The sequence below is a fragment of the Furipterus horrens genome, unplaced genomic scaffold (genome assembly GCF_987537825.1).
Source record: "Furipterus horrens unplaced genomic scaffold, mFurHor1.1.pri manual_scaffold_2, whole genome shotgun sequence".
In the NCBI taxonomy this organism is placed as follows: Eukaryota; Metazoa; Chordata; class Mammalia; order Chiroptera; family Furipteridae; genus Furipterus; species Furipterus horrens.
In genome coordinates, this window is record NW_028327172.1 from 114,981,861 (window position 1) to 115,009,560 (window position 27,700).

Sequence of the window (27,700 nt, forward strand, 5' to 3'; positions counted from 1 at the left end):
TATCTGTGTATTAAATGAAGTTTCTTGACATAATTAAAATTTGGCTTGTTTTCAAAAAAGCTTGTAGTTATCCTTTCTGCCTCCATCTCTCCCAACCTATGAACTAATTACTCAGTGAAGACACACTCGGAGTTCCCACAAAGGGTGACAGCCAATACATTGGCAAAGTCTGAAGTTTACTTGTCTTACCAAAAGTACTGAAGGCTGAATTAAAAATCCAGTAAATGGCTGAATTTACATCTTGCTTCCACCACTTACCATATCCAAATAAGTCACTTTAATTTCTTTGAGTTTCAAATTCTCTATGTGAGCCAGCAGTTGGCCAGAATGTTAAACACAGGTTTACCGGGATGTTAAACACAGGTTGAAGTAGTAGAGTGTGCTTTGATTAATTAATCGCTAAAATTCCTTAAAATCCTAAAATTCTATGTCTATACAAAATTCTATTGTCTATACAAAAATGGAGAACACGTAGTAGTCAGAAGCGCAAAATATAACCCAACGAGAAAGACTTCAAAAAAGGCAGAGAAGAAAGTTAAAAAATACAACAAACGTCTCGGAAAGAAAAAGGACCTTAGGAAGAAAAGAAAAAACTTCACACAACTAGGTCAAGTTAGTAGCCTGAAGGGAAAACCAGACTGGGAAGTCAGTGAGTAGAGAAATGAATTAGAAATAACCTCTGAATAGATGCTGAATTTAATTAATATAACATGGTCTATACATAGATATTTTTCACTTACAGAAAAACAATTTATATCAAAAAGAATAGGTATCATTACGCTTAGAAATACTAGCCTGATTAGGTTTTCCTTAGGAAAAAACTATGGTTCCGTGGCTATAGCTAACTGAGATGTGCCCTAAAATCGTTTTTGTGAAAATCAAAGTACTAGTTACCACTGCAGTTGTTGAGTATATTAAGACAAATGCTTGAGCTTCTTTTTTTTTTGCTTGAGCTTCTTAAGAAAACTCTAAATCGGAGTTAACAAACACACAGCTAGATTGGACGTTCTGAGGTGATCGGATTTGCACCTTTATCTTGATGCCAGTGCCACACAGAAACTTATCAGTGTATGTTGAGGAACAACAGAGTGGATTGGGGAGCTAAGCAGGCTGACACTGAAATCACAGTCAGCCACTTGTTAACTATGGAATTATGGGTCAATTAATCAACCTCCCTGAACCACAGTAGCCTAATTAATGAAAAGTAGGCTATAAGAGCGCGACTACTTTGCAAAGGTGTTGTGGTGACTATATAATGCGTGTTAATTACATAATATAGTGTCCAGAATCTGATACGCGCTCCTGACCCGCACAAGACCCGTAGTCCAGTTCTGGAGCTTTGGGGGTCAGATTCGAGCGCCCAGACACATCAAAGCTGCCTTCCACTAACCTGGGGTCCCCAAGAACCGCACTCTTAACGACACTTATGTGTAGACCCAATCCAGGGTCACTCAAGCCTGACGAGGGGGAACCCTTTGAATCCGGAGGGGCTTCAAATCTGATCCTCCGTCTCTATTGCATCCACTCAAGAACTGCCTTTCCCTGGAAGCCGAGACCCCATCCCTAATGGACTCTTCCTCAAGCCTCATATTATTACCCCACGTCCAACTGCCGGAAGTTCTTATTTTTATGGGGGGGCGGGTCTGGGGCGAGGCGGCCACCTAACCCCTTTTTCTCCTTAGGAATCTTGAGTCGCAGCCATGTTCCTGGTTAACTCGTTCTTGAAGGGCGGCGGTGGCGGCGGCGGGGGAGCCGGGGGTCTGGGCGGGGGTTTAGGGAATGTGCTCGGAGGCTTGATCAGCGGAGGCGGAGGCGGCGGAGGCGGCGGTGGCGGCGGTTGCGGCGGTTGCGGCGGAACTGCCATGCGCATCCTGGGCGGGGTCATTAGCGCAATCAGGTAGGGCGGGGCCCGAGGGGGGCGTGGCCTTGCATTGGAGACTTGTCCAGCAAGGATAGAATGGGGTAACCTGGAAACTGACCTGGAGCCTTAATTAGGCTGGGCTGGGCCTAGGCTGGGAAGCCGGCCTTGAGGGGGCGGGCCCTGGTGAGTTTGACTGCAGTTCATGGGGGCGGGGCTTCACATGGTGGGTCGTGGTTTGTTGGATCTGTTGATGCGCTTTGGGAGGTGGTGTTTACTGGGGCTGTACACCACCGGCGTCCACGAACGTTAAGGGGGCGGAGCCAGTGAGGCTGATTTTCACTTCATGGGGGCAAGGCTAGTTTTATGGGCCCCGCGCAGTCGGCCTAGGTGGGTCAATGAGACGGTGCGCCCAGCAGAGGCTAGGGCCTACTGAGAGGAGAAATTGTCTTGAAGGAGTTCAGTCAGGCAGGGAACTGGCTGGATCAAAATAGAGAGATGTATGGTGGAGGTAGAGCAGGTTGTCTAATTAGCCTAATTAGGGGCCTAATTAGTCTTGGCCACTGAGCAATGATCCCTCCAAGGGGCAGGAACTAATGGAGCTGGGGTGGGGTGCTGGGAAGACACTAGTTCAGGAAGCTCTAGCGATGAAATAAGTTCCCGGGATGGGATGTGAGGAGTTAGGGGCCTGGAGAAGCTGGGGGCAGAGCTTTTATGAAATGAGCCTTCGAAGGGGCTGGTTCTATTGAGGAAGCTGCCATTGGGCAGGTGTGCTCTGGTAGGAGTGGAGCCTATCTTGAGGTCAGGTCTCTTGAGTTTCCACACGGGCGCAGCCAGGGCAGCAAGAATAGGGACAGGAGAGGATAGATAAGGCTGGCCAAGGGAACAGGTAGGGAGGGTGACAGGCTGGGGCTTGGGGGGGTTCGGTGTGGTAACAGGCTAGGGCTGCCTGTTGAAGGTCTCGCTTCCTGGTGCTAATTCCCGTTTCCCTCCAGCGAGGCGGCTGCGCAGTATAACCCAGAACCCCCGGTAAGCTGCCCTCCACAACCTGGGACCTTTCTTCTCACTCTGAGGCCTTTCTCAGCACCCCTCTTTGTCCCTTTGGAGAAGCTCCACCCCTTCCCATTTTTATGAGATCCTTCTCATTAAATCTTTCCCTTGTCATGTTCTCACACTTAGCTATTACCTACTTCCTATTCACTGACAACCTCTCATTCCTTTGATCACTTAGCTACCCAGTCCACTCTGACTTTACCACTAAGGGCTGCACTGGCCAGGGCACCCCTTCCCCCTTCCCCAACTTCTCTGAGATCTCCTTCCTCTGCAGCCCCCACAAACCCATTACTCCAACATTGAGGCCAATGAGAGTGAGGAGGTCCGGCAGTTCCGGAGGCTCTTTGCCCAGCTGGCTGGAGATGTAAGTATCCTGCCCCAGACCTGTCCTAACTCTTCCATACTTTCCCTTGGGTGGCCCTTGCACACACACACTCAGCCATGGCAATCCCAAAGTTCCCATCCTCCTTCATGACATGCCCAGACCCCTTTCAGTCACCACTGATCCACCCTAAACTTTTCTGCAGGACATGGAGGTCAGTGCAACAGAACTCATGAACATTCTCAACAAGGTCGTGACCCGACGTGAGTGACTGGGGTCAATACACTAGACAGGTTTAGAGGTACAGCAGCTGGGGTAGCTGTGACCTCTGGCCTCTGACCATTAACCTGTTCCCCACAGACCCTGATCTGAAGACTGATGGTTTTGGCATTGACACATGTCGCAGCATGGTGGCCGTGATGGATGTATCCTTGTGGGCAGTCTAGGGGAGGTCTTAGGTAAAAAAGGAATTTTCTGAGAGCATGAGTGGGAGTCAGGGTGTAGCTTTCATACCCACAGATATGGACAGGACTATATTAGAACACAAGAACACACATCCACCTGTGGACATATGACATCAGCTGTCATAGCTGACAATTATGTGTAATTCACAGCCATCCTGTTAGACATATAGAATTATTCCATTCTATAGGTAAAGAAACTGAGATTCAGAGAGAGGCAGTCATTTGTCTGAAGTTATAAATAAAGAGTAAGTGGCAGGATAGGAATTTGGACTCCAGGTCTTTTAGGCTTGAGAACCCAAGCTTGTAACTGCCATAGGTATGCCCATGTGCACACATACATGCACACATAAGGGCACATCCATATACATGAAGATATGTGATGTCATATGCACAGAAACACGTCTACTTGCACATGGGCCAGCCATTAGCTGATCTTGGATACATGCACACTCAGCACATAGGTTAGTGCAGATGCATATACATGTCATGTGATCACATACATGTGTAGCATAGGGTTAAACAATTCTGGATCTGTCCCTTAGCAAGGTTACTGAGCCTCTTTGTTTCAATTTGCCTATCTGTAAAGTGGGCTGAATGATAATGGTGATACTAAATTAGAGTTACATGCAAAAGGTTTAGCACAGTCTGTACATGTTAGTTACACCTATGACCTTATGCAGGTAGATTTTTCAACCTGAATCTGTTTCTGTCTCTGTGACTTGGGAATAACTGGTAGGGCTGGTGTCTTGAGGCTTTACTGAGAAAAGTGATATTCCTGAGAAGCTTAAAACTGTCTGGCGTGTATTAGGTAATCTGGTAAGTCTTAGACATCATTGTTATTGAGACTTTTATCAAGTGCGAGCTCCTGAGCTAAGGGCTTTCTGCCAATATTTCATTCCACTCTGATCACAAATCCAGCAGGTACTATCACCTCATTTTTTTAGAGCTCGAAGATGCCCTTGTTTTTCACATGTCCTAACATTTAGGAAATTAAATTACTGTATTATCAAGGATGGCCCTGGCTGGTTTAGCTCAGTGGATTGAGCGTCGGCCTGCGAGCTAAGTGTCGCTGGTTCGATCTTCCAGTCAGGGTACATCAGAGAAGGAAAACTCTGACTCCAAAAACCTCCGCTGCCTTGCGGCATACCTCTTCAGGGGAAAGGCTAAGGGAGTAAACCCCGACAGAAAATCCGGAGCCGGAGTCCCTAAGGCGGTTTGACGTTGTAGTCAACACCGGCAACTCCTGCGGCGCACCTGAACCCAAGCTGTATCGACTCCGTCTTTCCCTTGGAACCTTCAGCTGCGAAGAGAGGGGGGGTCTGCTGCATGGGCAACAGCAGACCCTCCATATCACCCTGCCCAGGCTCTGTAGCTTCAGCGTCATCGCATGATGTCGATTCAACACGGGAGGAGACAGATACCATGTCACTCCCAAGTCGGACTGCACAGCCATTCTTGGCGGTGCAGATAGACTCTTAAGAAGCTACACCATCGTCTCTCGAGACGGACGGCTGCCGACGATAGTGTCCAGCCCAGGGAAGAACACTCAAGAAATGTTAGTTTCTTTGCTCTCCATTCCCTTCGTTAACATAATTTTTAAAAATCCACAAAATCCTACCTGCTTGAAGAGTTTTTTATAGACTCTGCACTCACTATTAAAGAAAAAAATACATTTCACATCAATAGTAGAAAAATAAAGAACTTTAAACGTACCAGTTTCTGTAAAAACTAAAGAAAAGATTCATTTTTATAACATGTCCAATTTGTTGTTAAATGATTATAGAGGGAACATCCTAATTGAAAAATCCTAACTTAAAAATCTTTTTTCTCCTTTACATAAAGATATGATATGAAATTTTAGGGGTTATGACTAAATAAATTAATTTCTTTTCATGCAATATTTCCTTAGATTTTAAATTACCTACAGTCAACTTTTAAAATAATACTGAATACTATTCTATTAAGAAAGACATTAAGAAAGAAAAACCATACGTGCAATCAACACTTCATTTTTTTTTTTTCACTGCTGTTTCATTACCAAAACTTCTTTACTCTCCTGATCCATGGTAAGACTGCCAAGAAAAATTCACTATCAGAAGACTTACCAAGTCTTCAGAACACAGTTGATATTCAGAAATTAGTTGATAATTGCTGTGAATAGGAAAAAAAAATGGCGACAATTAACATTACTATCTTAAGTACTTTCCAAATATACTAAATACTTAGAGAATTTCAGATAATATCAGAGCTAATATTAAAGCTTTATACCACACACTTCAAATTTGTAAGCACTACAAACTTTTTATTAAGAAAAAATGTCACATGAAACAATCATTATTTGCGGGCAGTATAGTTCTGTCAATTAATTAGATTGACATAATGGCAAGTGTCTTGAACTCAGAAGTCCTAGCACTATAACCAATAGCTATTTGTTCTCAAACAAGTCACTTCTCTTTTGCTCAAAATCCCCCTCTACAAAATAAGAATCTTACCATCTTATTTTACAGGGTTGTTAGGATGATTGATTAAATGAAGTAATATGCCAAAAAAAGATGCTCAGAGAAACAGTATAGCAAAGGAAAAATCTGTTCATGAACTTTCTTTGGTGAACCTATTTTGGAATCCCAAACAACTCCCAATGTGAGTTTTCATAGCTTCTAACATTCCTACGTTGCAGGTTTCAGAAAATGTTAATTTTAGTTATTAGCTATTCTTTCTTTGTGGTTTGTATTTCAGGACCTCTCGGCTATTATATAACTTGGAACTAAATTTATTTATAAATATATTACCACATTAAATCAGATAACATAATACTCTGCTATTATTCTAGCTAATCATACCAAGGACAGAAAACTAATAAAAGTCAGGACCTGGCCTGGACAACTAGTATCTCTTCTCTACCTGCTCAAACTCTGAACCAGGGGATATTTATGAGAATGATGTTTAATCTCCCTGACCATCCCCGATTGACTTGAAGATATAATCTTCCTTGTCAAACATGAATACTGATGAGTCATGGATAGGACCTTAGCGATTCTAATGCCGAATAACCTACTTTTGATTCGGAGCTTTCGGTTGACTTGAGTGATTGATTGTACCACTCTAGAACAATACTAAGATTTAAAAAAAAAGAACTGTACCTTTCCAACTGATCGACTTTTGCACCTCTCTCTATTAAAAAATTTACCATTTGCTCTCTCTTTTCACATCTAGCAAGTGAAAGTGGTGTGAGGCCATCCTGTAAAGCAGTAAAAACAATTTGTAATTTATAGAATTACACATATCCAAACTGAATTGTAATACTTATAAAAGATCCTCTGAAAGTAAATAAAAAGCAGCCCCTTCCTTTTCACTCCTCTGCTGTCACTGGCTGCTCCTTCTCTTTCAAATGCCCTCCTCTCCCACTGCAACATCATTCTCCAGAACTCACTTCAAACATTTACTGTACTGGTTCCGAGAATCTTTGTTCCTGTCGCACTATCCAGCGTGGTATACTGTCATTATTTCATTGCTCCCCATCTAAACTAGGAGCTTCTTGAGGGCTGAGGGCTATTTTTTTCTCTCTGTATCTCCAAACCATAAAACATAGAAGTAAATGCTTTTAGTATTTTTATTGAATAACCTAAATGATTATATCTAGAGTCGTCGTCGGCAGCCGTCCGTCTCGAGAGACGATGGTGTAGCTTCTTAAGAGTCTATCTGCACTGCCGAGAATGGCTGTGCAGTTCGACTCGGGAGTGACATGGTATCTGTCTCCTCTCGTGTTGAATCGACATCTTGCGATGACGCTGGAGTGTCCTCTCCAGTGAAGCTGAAGCTACAGAGCCTGGGCAGGGTGATATGGAGGGTCTGCTGTTGCCCATGCAGCAGACCCACCCTCTCTTCGCAGCTGAAGGGTCCAAGGGAAAGACGGAGTCAATACAGCTTGGCTTCAGGTGCGCCGCAGGAGTTGCCGGTGTTGACTACAACGTCAAACCGCCTTAGGGACTCCGGCTCCGGATTTTCTGTCGGGGTTTACTCCCTTAGCCTTTCCCCTGAAGAGGTATGCCGCAAGGCAGCGGAGGTTTTTTGGAGTCAGAGTTTTCCTTCTCTGATATATCTAGAGTAGTATTTCTTAAATTATATGTCAAGGAATATGTACTTTGCAAGAATTATAGTACTATATCCCAATATAAAAGGGATCCAGAAGGATCACCTGTGTTTAACAAATATTACAAAACTGTGCATTGTATGCCCAGTACTAAAGAAATGTTTAACTTTGCTTAATTCTGTAGCAAACATTAACATTTGTCAATGAAAGAGTTTCAGGATACAGCTTTGAGAGCTTTTCAACAGAGGTGAGGGTTTTTTCCAGATTATACACACTTGCTTGACTCTCTTCTACCAAAGCTATCAGGACCCCAGATGTCAATATCAGTCACTGCTGCTCCAAAAGGGTTTCTTAAAAAATGGACTCTAAATTAAAAGAGACAGGCTACAAATGAACTTTGTGGTCCATGGGTTTTCTTCTATTATGAGATGATATCTTTTCATCTTAGCTCTTAGAAAGCTCATTATAATACTATACTCTCAATTATGTGGACAATCCTGAGACCCTAATGAACATGTACTTTCAAAAAAATTGTTTTTATTCTAATTCCATTTTAACTGCCCTTAAAGTGATTTTATATTTGAGGAAAATATAAATCAGAAATAAAAATATAATGGCTTATCAAGAAAAATTTTAACTTTAATTTATACAAATTATTTTCAGCACAAGAAAAGCTACTAAATCACTCACATTTTTGAGTAACAATGCTGAGGAGAAAGATATGATATTATTTCTCGTAAGACTGATAGATATTCCAATGGGAATGTGACAGAATAGCAAGAAGCTTGGAAAATTTTTGGGCAAGTGGATTGGGGAAACTGAGACAAAAAAAATTGAACACTACCAAACAATTTGAACAACTTATAGCAAGCTGGTGAATCACACGACCTTATCTCCCCTAACCAAGGACACCTGAGAGCAAATGGTTTCTACCTCTCCTCCCTAACCAGAGAAGAAATAGCTGAAATCACCCTGGTCTGGGAAACAGAGAAAAGAGACCCAATTAATGCCATTTTGGCCACTCAACCCAAAGATAGGTGAAGTCAGGGCACGAGATAACAAAACCCCATTAAAAGCCAGACAGAACCAAGATAAACGTAAAACAGTATTGCAGACCAAATAATAATCCCAATCCCGTATATGCTTATTTTGATGCCATCAGCATATGAAAAATGAACCTGGAAAGCTGATGAATATTCAGCTGAAACACTCCAAGACTCTCACTCTCAGGAGAGAAAACCCCCAAAATGAAGGCTATCAGTGAGAGCTCTCTCTAGAGCACACCCATGCCTGCTTTACTTCCTCCTAAACTCTAAGGGTCCCCACAAGTTGTGCAGCCAGGGAAGCTGCAGGCTTACCCCCTGCTCCTGTCTCCAAGGCTCCCTTTGTCTCCGACTTCTGAGTGAGCTAAGAGCAGCCCAGCATTGGCTCAATCCTTTCCTATAACTTTTCTAGGGAACCAGAGCAGAGCACCGCCGCGGCTCTCGCCTGTTGCTTCTCCTACCCTAGGCCCTTCCTTTGCTTCACTGTCCCCAGCTTTAATAAACATACTCTCAAACTCACCTGGACTCCTGTTGTAAAATCTTTCTGACAGCTGTCACAATACAATCTAACAAAATTGTTGAGAAGGAAGTTAAAGAAAACTGCTCACTACTAGAGCCAGTGTAGGGAAAAAATGAAACAAATTTTTGGCCAAGCCAATATGTAAAATGGACCCTACTTGTATCAACCAAGGCCGTTCCTGTCAGGGCTGCAGTGGCGAGTGGTAATATGTCCAGGAGAAAAAGTGGATGAACTGCTTTGCCATCACCTGCACCCTGCAGGTGTACAACCTCAGCCCCACTAGGAGCTAGCTGCACAAGGCTGAGCAGGAGCTACACTGTCATGTAGAAAACGACAAGGAGGTATGTGGCTGGCAGAGTGATTATGAGCACAAGTGGATGCCTTTGCTAACGTCAAGACATGACCTCTCTTGCCGCAACCTTCAGAACTCTGGGGTCCTGGAGTGTTCAGGGCCTGTGGACTTCTGCTTCCCTTCTTACCTGCACTCACTCAACTCCCCCTGCTGAGTATTAGGTCTCTTCCATCCACCCATCCCCAGCAGCCCCCATTTCCTAAGTTCCTGCATGCACAGGAGCCAGCCCTACCTTCTCTTCACTCCTCCCAGGCCTTCAGCCCCAGGCACCAGCAGGAAGTTCTTCCTTCTGGGCTGAAGGGTGGCTGGAGACAGAGCTTTGCCCTTTCCTTGGACACCACATTTGTCCAGCCCTCCCTGACCTGCCTTTGGAGTTCTCTCCATGGTAACAGGGCCTCATATAGTATACTCAGTATATGTGTGTGAGGAACAAAATGCTGGTGGCTAAAATAAAGACATGTATTTCAAATATTTTATAAATAAAGTCCATTGACTTATACCTCATTTCTCGCTTCAATATCTGCATTGTGTGAAAGCAGCTTTGCTACTATCTCTGTATTGTGACCCAGGGCAGCGTAGTGAAGAGCAGTGTTGCCATCGATGCCCAATATATTTGCGTCAGCACCATGGTTCAGCAGAATGCTCACACATTCCTCTTTCTGGCATTGTACAGCCTGTCAGTATATGCCGAGAAATAGATTGTAAATGCTAGGAATTCAAAGTAAACATTCCTCAAGTTTCACTAATAACTTATACCTAAATTAGATACTTTCATTTTTATTCTAAGTAATTAAATCCAATCCATCTCACGTTGACATAGTTGGCTACTCCATACCTTAATCAGAGCTGTCATGTTTTCTTCATCAACAAGGTTCAACTGGCATCTTCTGTCTGTCAGGAGAGTGACCACTTCTGCATGGCCATTGGCACAGGCCAGATGTAGAGCAGTCCTGTGAAAGGGACAGACATCTTTAGGAACCTAGAGTGCACTATCTCAAACATACAATTATTCATGTAATTGCAAACATTAAAAGTTATCCCTATGCCTCCTGAACAAATACTTAGTATTCTCCCAGAGACAGTACGATATTTATGAGTTCTTGTTACTCACTGCATTAAAGAAGGAGCAGCCTATTTGAATAAAGACACCATGACCTAGGAATTCAGTTCAACTTCAGTGTCATCTTATTTTAACTTTGTCCTGCATGAGCTATCACTTAGTCTTTCTGTGCCTCAACTTCCTCATCAACAAAATGGAGTTAAAAATAGTAGCGACCTCACAGAACACCATTGCTTGCTTCAATGTAAAGCTATGCAGTGTTTATTATAGTTCTTAGCACAAAAAATCTCAATAATTGTTAGATTACATTATAATTATTACTATTACTATTACTGCAACTTTATGAAGACACTTCAACTAAATAAAATAGTATCGTTATACCTATTTTGAAATGCATTTTAAGAATTAGAAAGTGGGATTTCTGGCCAAGATGGAGGCATAGACAGATATGCTGCATCTCCCTCCACAACTAAGAAGGAATACAACTACCTCAAAACTAGAAACAACCAGAAGTTCCAGAAAATCAAAGTGCATGGAAGTCCAGCAAACAAAAATATAAAGAAGAAATACTCATCCAGACAGGAGCGACAGCTCTGCGTGGGACATGGAAGCAAACAAACAAAGGAGACTTCCAGAAAAGATGGAGGCCTAGACTGACATGCTCTATCTCCCTCCACAACTAAGAAGGAATACAACTACTGCAAAACCAGAAATAACCAGAAGTTCCAGAAAATAAATAGAAGTCCAACATATGAAGTTATAAAGAAGTGGTGCTCATCTGGACAGGTAGGAGAGACGAAGCCTGGGAGGAGAGGTCAAGCTATGCTGTCCACAGCAACAGCAGAGACAGATAAGCGCAGACACCCATATTTAAGGGGAGGTGAGAAGCACCTGGGGAGCACCCCTGGCTGCAGACCAGACCCTGGCTTGCGATTCCAAAGCCAGGGAAGGCAGACCCCCATTGCTTTGGACTGTGAGGTTCAAGGGGGTGGGGATGGAGGAGAAAGCTCCCAGTCTCTCAGTGAAGAGTGAACAGCAGGATCACCCAGTTGTGATGAGTGCATGGGGTTCTGCCCCCTATAGCATAAGAGGTGTGACAGACAGCCCTGCCCAAGAAGAAAAGGTAAACATAAAATGGTCAGGATGGCACAGATCATGATAGAGATGTCGGTGACGACACTGACCAGACAGCAAATATCTAGTCTAACAGACCAGCAGATAGATAATCTTTCTGAGGCTCAGTTCAGAGCTTTGGTTATAAAAATGCTTACAGACATAACAGCAGATCTTAAACAACATGGGGAAGGAATGAAGGCTAGTGCTGCTGAAATCAACAAAAATACATACGAAACTAATGGTGAGGGCAAGAAAACCAGGGATCAAATCAACAAATCGGAACATAGGGAAGGAACAAACAGTCAACCAGTGCAGAAAGAGGAAACAAAAAGTGAGGAAAATGAGGAGAGGCTCAGAAACCTATCCGACAGCTATAAGTGGGCCAACATCCAAATCATAGGGTTGCCAGAAGGTGAAGAAGAAGAACTAGAAATTGAAAAATTATGTAAAAAAATAATGAAGCAGAACTTGCCTAACTTGGTGAATGAAATAGACTGCAGGTCCAGGAAGCACAGAGAGTTCCAAAACAACTGGACCCAGGGAGAACCACACCAAGACACATTATAATCAAAATGTCAAAAATTAAGGATAAAGAGAGAATCTTAAAAGCAGCAAGAGAGAAGAAGAGAATTACATACAAAGGGGTCCCAATAAGACTATCGGCTGATTTCTCAAAAGAAACTCTGCAGGCAAGAAGGGACTGGCAAGAAATATTCAAAGTCATGAAAAGCAAAAACCTACAACCACAATTACTCTATCCAGCAAAGCTCTCATTCAGAATAGAGGGGAAGAGAAAGTGCTTCCAGGACAAAATAAAACTGAAGGAGTTCATCAGATCCAAACCACTGTTATATGCAATGTTAAAGGGACTTGTTTAGGAGAAAGAGTATCAAAACTATGAATATTAAAATGAAAACTGTCCAGGAACCAAGTGTTGCTGTTTCAATTCCCAGTCAGGGCACATAACCAGGTTGCACATGAGGTCCCCAGCTGGGGGCGTGAGTGAGAGGCAACCACACAGTGACATTTCTCTCCTTTCTCTTTCTCCTTTTTCCTCTCTCTAAAAAGAAAATAAACAAACAAACAAATTAAATACATAAATAAATAAATTATTTTTTTATAAAAGAAAACTGTATCACAACAACCAACAACAGAAGCTAGGGAACCGAAACAAAGGCAAACTAAGTAGGCAACAAGAGTGGGAAAAGAATTATAGGTATGGAGAACATTATGGGGGGAGGTCAGCAGGGAGGAGGAAGGGGGGAAAGGGTGAGAGATGGTATAGGAATTAAGGAACATAGTAGGAGGGAGTGGAGTAGATAGAAAGATGTTTAGAAGAACTATATGCACAGCCAATGGGCATGGACTAAGTGGGGGGCGGCAACTGGAGGGAGGGATGTCACTGGATGGAAGGGAACAAAGGGAAATGAAATTGGGACAACTGTAACAGCATAATCAATAAAGCATATTTTTTTAAAAAGATGTTAAATGCACAACACAAATAAAAACTTGTAGGAAAAAAAAGAATTAGAAAGTACAATGTATTTCAATAATTCTAAGATGCTTATTTTCTCACGTTTTAACATCTCTGATATTGGAATGCAATTTAATTCAGAATGTCTTACAACTGTAATTGTCAGCATTTTTTAAACATTCCTTATTAGTACATAAAATATTGAGCATCATACCATTCATGGTGCCTTACATTAAGACAAGTAATGGTAAATACAAGGGTGTATTCTTTCACCACTCTTATTCAACATAGTTCTGGAAATCCTAGCCACAGTGATCCATCGAAAAGGAATAAAAGGCATCCAAATTGGAAAGGAGGAAGTAAAATGGTCAGTATTTGCAGACAACAAGATAGTGTACATAGAAAACCCTATGGTCTCCACCAAAAAACTACTTGACCCAATAAGTGGATTCGGCAAAGTAGCGGGTTACAAAGTCAATATCTAATGATCAATGACATTTTTGTATACCAACAATGAATTATCAGAAAGAGAAGCTCAGAAAAAATCCCATCTACTATAGCAACAACAACAAAGAATACTTAGGAATAAATTTAACCAAGGAGGTAAGAGGCCTATACTTGGAAAACTAGAAAACATTGAAGAAAACACAAATAAATGGAAGCATATACCATATTCATAGATAGGAAGAATTACCATCATTAAAATGTCCAAACCACCCAAAGCAGTCTGTATGGTCAATGCAATTCCTATCAAGATTCCAATGACGTATTTTACAGAACGAGGGCAAAGAGTCCAAAAATTTATATGGAACTAAACAAGACCCTCAATAGCCTCAGCAATCTGGAGAAAGAGGAACAAATTTGGAGGGATCACAATACTTGATATCAAAGTATACTACAAGGCCACTGGAATCAAAACAGTCTGGTATTGGCATAAAACAGACACATAGATGAATGGAACAGAATAGAGAGCCCAAAAATAAACCCATGTCTCTGTGGTCAATTAAGATTTTACAAAGAGGGCACAAGCATACAATGGAGTAAAGGTAATCTCTTCAATAAATGGTGTTGGGAAAATTGAACAGGTCCATGAAAAAAAATGAAAAGAGACCACCAACTTATGCAAGAATAAACTCAAAATGGGTAAAAGACTTAATTATAAGTCACGATACTATAAAAATTCTAGAGGAAAACACAGGCAGTAAAATTTAAGATAACACATGCAGCAATATTTTTGCCGATGTATCTCCTAGGGCAAAGGATATAAGGGAAAGAATAAACAAAAGGGACTACATCAAATTAAAAAGCTTCCGCACAGATGAAGAAAACATCAGCAAAACGAAAAGGGAACAAACCTTTTGGGAAAACATGTTTGCCAATGATATATTGAACAAGGGTTTAAACTCCAAAACATGTAAAGAACTTGCCCTGGCTAGTGTGGATCAGCAGATTGAGTGCGGGCCTGAGAACCGAAAGGTCACTGATTCGTTTCCCAGTCAGGGCACATACCTGGGTTGCGGGCCAGGACCCCAGTTGGGGGCATGTGAGAGGCAACAGAACCTGCATCCTGCCAACTATATAAGTGCCCTTTACCCATGCTTTTCTCTCCACCTCCAGCAAAGCCCATTCTTTTCCATGAAAACATGTTAAGAATCAACTCTGCCTATATACTAATCAGCTTGCTGATCTTCAATTTTTTTTTTTTTTTTTTTTGCCTTTCATAAGTTTATGATCTTTAATTTTTTCCTACATGGGTGAGAAGAACCGAGTTTCCCACGACAGGTGAACCACAACTATAAAATGCTGCATAAAGTCAGCCTGAGCGCTAGATCCCACCTAAGGTCTCTGCCACTGAGGTGCTGCGGGGTCGCAGGAGGGAAGAAGCCCAGTGCCCTCGGTGATAGGAGGGCTGAGCTCCACCTGGCTGAGCCTGGGCAGGTAAGCGCTTCTCCCAGGTCCACCCCGCCTCCTCCCTGTCGACCCCTGGCTGCTGGCCTCCCAGTCCCTATTACCTGCTCTCCTTGTCTCTGTCATCCACGCCATTCATCCGAAACCACAGAATCCACTTCACTTTCGCTACGTTTCCCACCATAGCAGCTTTGTGGATCCTTCCCAGATCTTTGTCTCGGATGTAGTACTCGTTCTGCTGGGTGACACTATTACTACTACTATCTCCCACGTTGTGCCTCACTTTGCAGGGGTGCAAGCGCCGCCTCCTCCGAATGTCAAAAATCTTCCACATCGCTGCACCTTCCCCTCAGCTTTACACTGAGCTCAACACTATCGCTCTCGATGAGCAGACTTCCTCACGCCACAAAAGTCCAGCAGGGCAGTGTGGGGGGTTTAGAATCTTTCAGCCCAGAATAATGGTAACCAAGCAACGCCCTGCCCCGCCCCGCTCCTCACCGCCCTGTGAAAACAAACAGGCGTGACCTTTCTTTATAGCTTCAGGGAGAAAACTAATATTAATTAACCACTGCTTGGCAGATACTACGTTAAATGATTTACATTAGTTCTTATTTGTTCTTCATGACAATTCTATTAGGTAAATACTATTATCACCACTTTACATATGGCAAAACCGAAGCTTGGGGAATGAAAAAAACTCAAAAAGTATAACAGAGTTTGCAATTCGATGACACCAAAGGTAACTGCCCTAGATATAAGACAGATTTAAGATGGTTAAGGTCTTATCCTTCTTCCTATATATTCTATGACCCAATAATTCTATATACACAGTGGAACACACATAGAAGTTTTAAATATATCATTTTAATGAAAAATAAAACTGCCAATTCAGAACATCACATTTATCTATATGTTGAATTATTACTGTCACTTTTTAAATTCTTTTTCAAAATCTAAGTTTGTTTCAGGAACCAATTCATTACTATTTTTAACACCTTAAACTTTGAAATATACTCCAACTTGAGTTTGGAATATTCTACAAGCTAGATATAAAAGAAAACTGTCTCCAGTAAAATACACACATCTATTTTCCTCTGTGTCCTAACCAAGAATATTCCTATAGAAAATGTTTTGTTTAAACACAACATAAAGTCTAACTGAAAATCAAAAACCTTGGGCATTACATTCTAATCATTCAGTGGTTGACCATTTTACATAGATAAAGACAAATGTTGGTAGAAACAAAAAATTTTAATATTATACACAGAATATTATTTTAAGCTACACATAAAATTTTTAAAATGACTAATTTGTACTGTGCACAACCACATCTACACCCAAGGAAGAAAGAAACCTAAAACTGATATTCACCAAGATTTTCATGTTTAATGTGCAAAATCTTAATGAAAAGCCTTGAAATCATGAATGATTCTGCCAGTCAAAAGAGAAGAAAAACCCCACAAGTCAGTTTTTAATTGAATTCTAAGCAAGCTGCAGCTACCAAGACTATTTTATTAATACTGCTGACTTCAGTTTACTTAATATGAACTAGGAAGGAAATTGGTAGCTTTGTTTTTTATAAAATAATAACATACAGTTTTAACCAATATTTATTTAGAAAACATTTTGGAGAATAGTTGAGGGTCTCTTGAACTATGCTCTATCCTTCTGGAGTCTGTATAAGCAGTATATGTGTGTTTCCCCAGCTCAAAAATCATTCATTGCATGACACTCTGTGCCAGGCACTCTGTTACACACTCTTATGTCTCATGAGGTAAATAAAGAACCTTGGTAATACAATATTAAATTGTGAATTTGGTTGTCATTATTTTAAATTTTGAAAATTAAGATTTCAAAGTAAAACATGAGTACATGGCCAATGTAAATTAATTAACTAATTCATTTAAACAACAGAGACACATGGAATAAGTCTCCTCTCACCACTCACATTTTAGTTCTCCTTCCAGAGGCAGTGAGAACCCTAGAATTATTTCTGGAATTCACAACTGGAATAAACATACTTAGATACGTAAGAACCTCCACATTGGTTTCCTGACTCATACAGTGAGGGCTCTTATGGTAAGAAAGGCTAAATGAAGTCCACAGAACTGCATTTACCTACCTGCAACTGCAGAGATAGATGCCACCATCAAGGACTTGAAGGATGCTGAGTGGCAATTCCTACCACCTTCCTTTCAATTAGCCAACCCGGCCCCTGTAAAAGAAAGATGGATCTTGGAGAACAACAGTTAGATTAATGTCAACTTAACCACGTGGTGACTCCAACTGCAGCTGCTACTCTACATTTGATTTTGTTGTTGGGGTGCATCATCACATACCCTAACACTTGTTAGGGAGGTATTAGTCTGGTGAATGTTTTTTATACCTATTGGTAATGACCATCAGAAGAAGTTTGCTTTCAGCTGGCAGGATCAGCAATACACCTTCACAGTCCTGTCTCAGGACTGTATATAAAGTTCAGCCCTGTGTTATGATCTGATTTGTAAGCAACTTTATTGCCTTCTCACTTACAGGACATCAACCATGCCATTTCACTGACAATATGCTGATTGAACCTAAGGATCGAAGTAATGACTTCTCTAGGTACTTTGGTAACACACATGCATGCTGGAGGATGGAAAGTGAGCAAAATAAACATCAGGGGATCCTCAGTGAAATTTCTAGGGACCCAGTGACCTGTAACATGAGAGGTATCCCTCCCAAGGTAAAGGTTATTTGATTCATCTGACTCCACCTTCCACTAAGAAAGACATAAAACATTTAGGGAACCACTTAGGAGTTTGGAGGCAGCATATATTTCACTTGCTCATACTCTTTCTAGCTAGTTACTGAGTAATCCAGTAAGCTGCTAGTTTTCAGTGAGACCCAGAACAAGTGAAAGCCCTACAAATGGTCCAGCCTGTCAAGCAAAATGCTTTCATTTGAGCCATATGACTCAGCAGATCCAATATTACTTGTTATGTCTGTGGCAGATAGGGATGCTCTATGCAGCTTTTGACAAGTCCCTTTAGGTGACTCACAGCACAGAGTCTTGGAGTTGTGGAGTCGTCGGCAGCCGTCCGTCTCGAGAGACGATGGTGTAGCTTCTTAAGAGTCTATCTGCACCGCCGAGAATGGCTGTGCAGTCCGACTCGGGAGTGACACGGTATCTGTCTCCTCCCGTGTTGAATCGACATCTTGCGATGACGCTGGAGTGTCCTCTCCAGTGAAGCTGAAGCTACAGAGTCTGGGCAGGGTGATATGGAGGGTCTGCTGTTGCCCATGCAGCAGACCCCCCCTCTCTTCGCAGCTGAAGGGTCCAAGGGAAAGACGGAGTCAATACAGCTTGGCTTCAGGTGCGCCGCAGGAGTTGCCGGTGTTGACTACAACGTCAAACCGCCTTAGGGACTCCGGCTCCGGATTTTCTGTCAGGGTTTACTCCCTTAGCCTTTCCCCTGAAGAGTTGTGGAGTAAACCTATGACATCCTTTGCAAATAAATCTTCTTTGAGAAGTAGCTCGGGCTTGCCACTGGGCCTTAGTAGAAACTAAACCATTAGTCAGGTAACTTGAACTATCCATCATCAATTTGCATTGTCTCACCTATCAATCTATAAATGTGGATGTCCACAAAGTATTTCATCATTAAATGAAAGTGTTTTACAAGACATGAAGCTCAAGTAGGTCTTGAAGGTACACATAAGTTGAGAAATAATCCAGATACACATGGCCCACATTCCTGCCTCATTGCCTCCTCTCTCTCAACTTATTCATATAGCATAGGGAGAGTGCCCTATGACCAGTTAAACGAAGAAAAAGATGGGGCTTGTTTTACAGATAGCTGTGCACTGTGTGCTGGCACTACCTGGGAGTAGATGGTTTTGCACTATAGCCTCACTTGGGCAGAGGGGGCACTAAGTTAAGTGAGGCAGGTAATTTTTCAGTGGGCAGAGCTTTAGCAGTACACCTGATCATTCATTTTATCTGGAAGGAATAATGGCCAGAGTTACTGGTCTACACTTATTTATGGGCAGTGGCTGATCATTTCACTGGATGGATGGCCAGGAAATTCAATTGGGGAATTTTTGAGGAGGTCTGGGGGATAGGCATGTGGATAGAACTCTCTATACAGGTACAAAGTGTGACGATATCTGCTTCCCCATCCCACCCCCGCCCCCCGGCCCCGCCCCTGCCACCATGTGAATATTTGCCAAAGAGAAACCTGTGTAGAGAACAATATTCATAATCAGGCAGATAAGATGACTCATCCTATGGACATCCATCATCTTCTTTTCCCAGTCACTACTGTCCTTGCCCAGTGAGCCCACAGACAAAGTGGCCATGGCAGCAGGGATGGAGGTTTTGAATGGACTTTCACTCATTGAGGCTGATCTGGCGAGAGCACTGCTGAGTGCACAAACTGCCAATGGTAGAAGCCAGCAGGAGCCCACCACATGCTGCACCCCCTGCCTCCCACAACACCCCACCCCCCACTTCAGGAGAATGAATCACCCACATGATAGCAGGTTAATTACCTAGGACCGCTTCCAGGAGGCATTTGGTTCTTACTGAAATAGATACTTAACATGGGATATAAATTTTCCTAAAATGCTTCTCCCAAAGTCAATTTGTGTGAACTTAAGAAATGCCTTATTCATCATCATGCTATACCACACAGCATTGCTTCTGGCCTAGGAACTTGTTTGACAGCAAATGCATTGTGCCAATTGGCTCATGTTCATGGAATTCACTGGTCTTAACATGTGGCCCATAACTTTGAAGCAGCTGTATGGAATAGCCTTTTGAAAACTCAATTATGATGTCAGCTGGGACAGTATCTTCCAAGATGCAGTATGTGTTTGTAGTGCAGGAGCTCCAACCTGGGGAGCTGCTTAAGTGTTTGTTATATTATGAAAACAAATGAACAAACAAACAAACAAACAAACAAAACACCCAAAGGGCTAGCAGATGCGGGCATGCCATTTATTACTCACATTACAAGCGAGTGAACCAATGGCAGTGGGTGGTGCGAGAGAGACCACACCTCCCCCAGTCTGAGGCTTGTTATAAGGGGTCCCAGACAAAAGAGGAAAGTGTCCTACCTGTAACTCTAAACTACACTATCTCAGTGTGTAAATGCAGAAAGAAAATGTCAAGAAACAGTCAAAGGTCAAGAAGCCGCTCCCAGAAAGACATAAGAAGGGAGCTACAATCCATTCCCTGAACAATACACATTCCTTTTGGCCAGGGGCCTCCTGGCCAGCCCTCATCAAGGGTGGTGGGGGAGCTATGTCAGCATAGACCCCACAGTGTCATAAATCATTGATCAAAAAGTGGTGTTGATTTGTTTTTGTGGTTTTTTGTTTGTTTATTTGTTTGTTTTTAGAATCATAATTTGCAAGTCTAGGAATCAAATGTAGAAAATGGGAATGGTGCCTCTCATTGTTACTTCTATTGATCTACTAGTGAAATTTTTTCTTCCCATTCCCTATAAATTTGGGCTCTATTGGTCTAGAACTTTTAACCTTAAACAAGGAATATTTCCACTGAGGGGTACATCACTAGTTTCATTAAACTGAGAAATGAGACTGTCTCCTCAACATTCACTTCTCATGCCAGTGAATCAAAATGCTAGTAAGGGGTGGCACCCTATTGACTAGGTGGATTGATGCTAATGATCAAGGGAAAATTAGATTGCCACTACAAAATGGCAGTAAGGAATAGTACGGGTATGTCTAGAATGCAGGCGATCCCCTGAGGTGCCTCTTAGTACTCCCATATTCTGTGATAAAAGTCCATGGAAAACTACAATGACTCAAAGGATAGGACTGTTAATGGCTCAGACTTTTCAAGAATTAAGGTTTAGGTCACTCCCACAGGCAAGGAACCACAACCAGTTGAGGTTTTTGCTCAGGGCAAAGGGAATAAAGAATGTCTGGTGGAAGAATGTAGCTATGAATGAATGTGTGTGTGTGTGTGTGTGTGTGTGTGTGTGTGTGTGTATAATGGCTATGACCATGTGAACAAAGTTACTGGATATGAAATATGACTTATCTAGAATAGGGATGATTATTACCCAGAAATGGTTAAAAGCACTTTGTTTTCTCTTTGGAGAGAGCATGTTACAGTAGTATGAGGAATAGTTGCATTATGTTAAGAGAAAGCCAACTGTTGCTATAGCCCTTATTTTTAAATTATGTTAAATATGGTTAAGAAGTTAAGAAGTTGACAAGGGATAGATTGTGGTGGACTTGTATTTGCATTGTGTCAATTTAGCTAAACTGGAACTATATTTACCCAAAACCCTTCACTATATATTATAGTTCTGAATTAGTATGCTCCCCAAGAAACATTATTTTTAAGAAACATTTTTAAACTAGTGAAACAGAAATCCAACTGATTATCAGTTACTTCTGAAGTATTGAAAATACGCAACTTAAATTAGAGGATTAATTAAATGAATTTCATCCATATAGTAGATACTATGCAACCATTAAAAATGATACTGTTAAGTTAAACTATGTCTATGGTATCATCGAAGATGTTTAATTTACAGGTAAGAAGAATGTCAAATGCCTTGCAACTGGATGTGTTTCCAATAAGACAGTCTTACAGATTTAGAGACTTATTTGTGGGTTATGTTACATAAATTAACATGTGTTTTCTGTTTTCAAAGGGCATAAGCCTATGATATCATTACCTGAGTGATTGTGTACATATAGGCCTCACTTAATCCTGTCTGCATTGCTGCCTCCTGAGACTCAAATGTTTGGCTGGACTAAGTGGCTGGGTTAGTGAAGTATGGGGTGGTCTGTGGGCTTCACTTTAAAACTGGTTTCTCTTTTCTATCCTAATGGCTTGGACAGAAAGAACCCATAGGTCTGAGATGGGGGGAAACCTAAAATATTTCCCTTAGCCCAAACTAAGTATAATGGGCAAAAGGGTTTTGGACAGGTGAGATGTGCCTGACACACCTTCCTCCAGAGAAGCGCTTTTTTCCCCCAATGTGGGACATTGAAAAATTAATACCTGCCTTTTTTAATCAAGTGGTTATAAATTGAATGATGTCTTTTAACCCTGTTGCCAAATCTATTGCCCCCAGAATACAACAAGAATGACAGCCTGTTAAATCAAGCACGCCATTGTCCAGGGAGGAAAAAAAAAATGATACTGTTCACTTTCATTTTCTGAAAAGAACAGATGTTCACAACAGGTTTTAAATGATGAAAATAAGCCTGTCAAATTGTATGTAGGGCATTGGCCCATGTGTTATTGTATGCATTTCCAAGGCATTGTGCATTGAAAAAATCAAGAGGAACATAAAGGTGGTTAAGATCTATATGATGAGATGACAAATTATTTTCCCCTTCTTTGAAACTGCATGTGTCTCCTAATTTTTCTTTAATAAACACATACTACTTTTGTAATTAAAATAAAATTTAAAAACAGTACTTTTTCAGAACACCGCTGATACCTTGTTTCTAGTCTTATGTCAGTGTATCTGTCTCCCTGGGTATTGTTTGTTCATGTTGTATTCTGTGAAGGATGAATAATAATGCTTCCCAAATTTGTTTCCATTACTATGCCCCTTCAGACAGCCAACTATAGTATCAGAAACTCAGTGTACTCAATAATATGTTTTTCATCACTGAATTCCCTGGATCTCTCACATAGCTGTACTCGGTAAGTATTTGTCAAATAAATCATCGAACAAACCCTTGACTCTTCCATCTTATTTGATCCCTCAATGTGTCATCTTAACAATTGCACCTCCTTAATGTCTTTTGAGTTTCTTCCCTCCTCTCCCTCTCCACCACCACCTATTAGTTTAGACCCACATCATCTCCTGCCCTGGTGTTTTTCACATTGCAACCAAGTGTTTGGTCTAAAAATAGAACAGATCTCGTGCCAATCAAGATACCATTCTTACTGCTCACTACAGAGGACTAACCTGCTGGATAAGAAGTAAATTTCTTTATTCATTACTATCTTCTTTCTTTTCTATCTCAGAGCGTGTTTCTTTCTACATCTTAATACCTGCTTTGAGGACACTGTGGTGTGCTCTGAAAGCATCTCTCACACTTCTCTCCCTCCCTCAGGAGAGATGGGGACCAGTGAGGGCAGGCAGTAGTGCTGGTGAGGATAACGTTCACCATTTATTTCTCTTACATTCATCAGGCATCTATAGAGCATGTAGCAGAGATAAGCTCTGTTTTAAGTGCTGGGGTATGGAATCTGGGGAGGGGGCAAGAGAAGCAGAGCCTGATTCCTTTCCTCAGAAACCATCATTCTAATCAGGGGAGAAACACAAATGCACACAGTCAATGTCACCTGTCTGAAAAGTTCATGCTCATTGGAGGTTAGGGACGATTGCCTTGAGAGTTTCAAGATAGGAGTGATTTATTTTCACAGGTACAGAGAAGGAAAACTCTGACTCCAAAAAAACCTCCGCTGCCTTGCGGCATACCTCTTCAGGGGAAAGGCTAAGGGAGTAAACCCCGACAGAAAATCTGGAGCCGGAGTCCCTAAGGCGGTTTGACGTTGTAGTCAACACCGGCAACTCCTGCGGCGCACCTGAAGCCAAGTTGTATTGACTCCGTCTTTCCCTTGGATCCTTCAGCTGCGAAGAGAGGGGGGGTCTGCTGCATGGGCAACAGCAGACCCTCCATATCACCCTGCCCAGGCTCTGTAGCTTCATCGCAAGATGTCGATTCAACGGGAGGAGACAGATACCGTGTCACTCCCGAGTCGGACTGCAAAACCATTCTCGGCGGTGCAGATAGACTCTTAAGAAGCTACACCATCGTCTCTCAAGATGGACAGCTGCCGACGATTTTCACAGGTAGAAAAAGGCAGGTTTACAGAAGAGCTCACCTTTGAGCTGAACACTGAAGAAGGAACTGAGTTCCTTAAGGCTTGGGGAAAGGTCTTTCAGGCATGAGGACCAGCCTGAGCAAAGGCAGAGATGTGGGAAAGTCCAAGGGAAGAAAGGTGGTTTTGTGTGACAGAAGAGTAAAGATAGGTTGGAGATATGATTGAAACAGGAAAGATAGAGTGGATTTGCTAGGGGAGGAAAGGTTACCCTGGGGGTGAGGTCCTTGTTTTCCCAGTTTTGCCCATTGCTAGACACCTGCGGCTTTCTGCCCTGGTGATCCTGGCCCATCGTCCTTGCTCTGCTCATTTCCAACTTCCTGGACCCTGGAAATGGACTGCAGACAGAGGTTTGAATCTTGGTTTCACAATCTACTAGCTGTGGAATCTTGGATGGTATTCCCATCATGTGAAATGTCTCCAAATTGAAATTAATAAAGATGATATAAGAGCCAGGTCTGTAAGATGATGGCCTAGGTAAGCATGGCTCATCTTCTTTCACAACTACATCAAAAATACAACCAACTTATAGAACAACCATCACTCAGAACCATCAGAAATCAAGTTGAATAAAAGTCTGACACTTCAGAATTAAAGAAACCCCATCCATCCAGACTGGTAGGAGAGGCAGATACATGGAACGAGCTGGTCCCACATCCATATGTGGTGGGTAAAAATTCAGGAGGGATATATCAGGAGTGAGGGGGTCTCAGCCACACACCAGGCCCCTCAGACATGGTTCTAATGCCAGGAAGATAAGTCCTCATAACATTCGGCTGCAAAAAACTGTGGGATTGAGTTGGTGGAAGAAATTTCTGGAGTCCCAAGCAGTTTCTCTTAAAGAACCTACACAGAGACATACCCAGATTCACTACCTCTGAGCTCCAGCACTAGGATAGCAGCTTGAAAAACACCAGTGACATACTGGGAGAAACTGAAGTGTCTGGCATCAGGGCAAGAGCTGGAGGATAGCTTTCTCTCAAACTGAAAGGTGGGCAGATGCCATTGTCACTTTTTTGAATTCTCCACCTACAGAGCCACAGAGCCAGCAGGCAGGTGCCATACTTGACACTTCAACAACCTGTCTAACACTGTTTGCTCCACCCTGGGGATTCCCTGAGGCTCTGCCCTAACCCAATTTACAGGCCCACCCAAGCTGTTAACAATGGTTTTTCATATGAATGGCTTGTCTAGGCTTATGCTTTACATCTTCCTAAATCCTCTTAATCAAGCAACAGCTGGACTCGGTGAGCCCCCATATGTCTTTTGAAGTGGCCCCCGGCCTGGCACTAGCAGTAGCTAGTCTAGACTCACAACTTGGTTTCGCCTGGGAACCTTCAAGCCCAGCAGAAGCAGCAGCCATCTGCAGATTGCTTTGTAGCTCAAGCAGGGAGGCACTGAGCAGAATACAGGCTATGGCTGCCCTTGGCTTGCATCACCCAGGAAACCCTAGAATGCGCTCATTCAGTGGACAGCTACAGACCACGTTGGAGCACCACAATCCTGACCCTGCACACAGCTGACCCTCAACAGAAAACAGAGGTTGGTGATTGGTGGCCACATCCAGTCCTTGCAGCTGACTGGCCCAGGTAAATCCCTCCCATTGACCTGTCAACAGCAATCAAGGCTCAACTACAAGAGGAGAGTGTATGCAGCCCACACACAGGGTGCACCTGACTACCCAGCTTGAGTGACATGGGAGGCTGTGCCACTGGACCTACAGGACACCTACTACATCAAGCTATGCTACCAAGACAGGGAGTCATAAGAGCTCTACCTAATGTATAGAAACAAACACAGGGAGACTGTCAAAACAATGAGACAAAAATCCATGGCCCTAATCAAAGAATAAGTCAAAACTTCAGAGAAAGAGCTAAACAAAATGAAGGTAAGCAATCTATCAGATGCAGAGTTCAAAACACTGGTTATAAGGATGCTCAAGGAACTCAGTGAGGATCTTTTTTTTTTTTTTGGTTTTTCAATTACAGTTGTCCCATTTTTCTTCCATTGCTCCCTCCCCACCCAACCCACCCCCTCTCCTGAAATCATATCCCTCCCCATTGTCCATGTCCATGAGTCATTTTTACACATTCCTTGACTAAACCTTTTCCTTATTTACCCCCCTTCCCTCCCTCCCTCCACCCCCCTATTCTGCTCCTTGTCCTATTTAGTTCGTTTGTTTATGTTGTTCTTTAGTTTCCTGTATTAGGTGATATCATATGGTATTTTTCTTTCTTTGCCTGGCTTATTTCACTAAGCATAATTCTCTCTAGTTCCATCCATATTGTCACAAATGGCAGGAGTTTCTTCTTTCTCTCTGCTGCATAGTATTCCATTGTATAAATGTACCACAGTTTTTTGATCCACTCACCTACAGATGGGCACTTAGGCTGTTTTCAGCACTTAGCTATTGTAAACAGTGCTGCTATGAACACAGCGGTGCGTAAGTTCTTTTGAATTAGGGTTTTAGGATTTTTCGGGTATAACCCTAGCAGTGGAATCGCTGGATCAAAAGGCAGTTCCATTTTTAGTTTTTTGAGGTAATCCCATACTGTTTTCCATAGTGGCTGCACCAGTCTGCATTCCCACCAACAGTGCAGTAGGGTTCCCGTTTCTCCACATCCTTGCCAGCATTTGTTGTTTCTTGATTTGTTGATGATGGCCATTCTGACTGGTGTAAAGTGGTATCTCATTATGGTTTTTATTTGCATCTCTCTGATGGCTAGTGATGTTGAGCATTTTTTCATGTGTCTATGGACCTTCTGTATGTCCTCTTTGGAGAAGTGTTTGTTCAGTTCCTTTGCCCATTTGTTAATTGGGTTGTCTGTTTTCTTGATGTTGAGTCACATAAGCTCTTTATATATTTTGGAGATCAGTCTCTTACCTGTGATGTCATTGGCAAACATATTTTCCCATATGGTTGGTTTCCTTTTCACCTTGCTGATGTCTTATTTTGCAGAGCAGAAACTTTTTAGTTTGATGTAGTCCCATTTGTTTATTTTTTCCTTTATTTCTCTTGCCTTTGGAGATGTATCTGTGAAAATATTGTTACCTGGGATATCTGAAATTTTCCTGCCTATGTTTTCCTCTAGGAATATTATGGTGTCACAGCTTACATTCAAGTCTTTGATCCATCTTGAGTTTATTCTCGTGTGTGATGTAAGTTGGTGGTCTAGTTTCATTTTTTTGCAGGTCCCTGTCCAGTTCTCCCAGCACCATTTGTTAAAGAGGCTCTTCTCACTCCATTTTATGTTCCTTCCTCCTTTATCAAATATTAGTTGACCATAGAGGCCTGGGTTTTTTTCTGGGTTCTCTATTCTGTTCCACTGATTTATATGTCTGTTCTTATGCCAGTACCAGACTGTTTTGATCACAGTGGCTTTGTAGTATTCTTTGATGTCTGGTACCGTGATTCCTCCTGCTGTGTTCTTCTGTTTCAAGATTGCTTTTGCTATTCGGGGTCTTTTTTGGTTCCATATGAAGTTTTGGAGTATTTGTTCTAGGTCTGTGAAATATGTCATTGGTATTTTAATAGGGATTGCATTGAATCTGTAAATTGCTTTGGGTAGTA

At 42.2% G+C, this 27,700-nt stretch overlaps 2 protein-coding genes across 2 annotated transcripts in view; one reads left to right on the forward strand and one right to left on the reverse strand.

The window, feature by feature from the left end:
• Positions 1-27,700, reverse strand: part of STPG2 (sperm tail PG-rich repeat containing 2) — a 268,987-nt gene that overhangs the window by 105,360 nt on the left and 135,927 nt on the right. The window lies entirely within an intron of this gene.
• On the forward strand, positions 1,686-3,679 carry LOC150019318 (calpain small subunit 1-like). The gene is made up of 5 exons (XM_090291146.1): positions 1,686-1,897; positions 2,854-2,887; positions 3,186-3,275; positions 3,439-3,496; positions 3,594-3,679. Exons 1-5 carry the CDS (start codon positions 1,701-1,703, stop codon positions 3,677-3,679), a joined length of 465 nt encoding a protein of 154 aa, XP_090147272.1. The 5' UTR covers positions 1,686-1,700.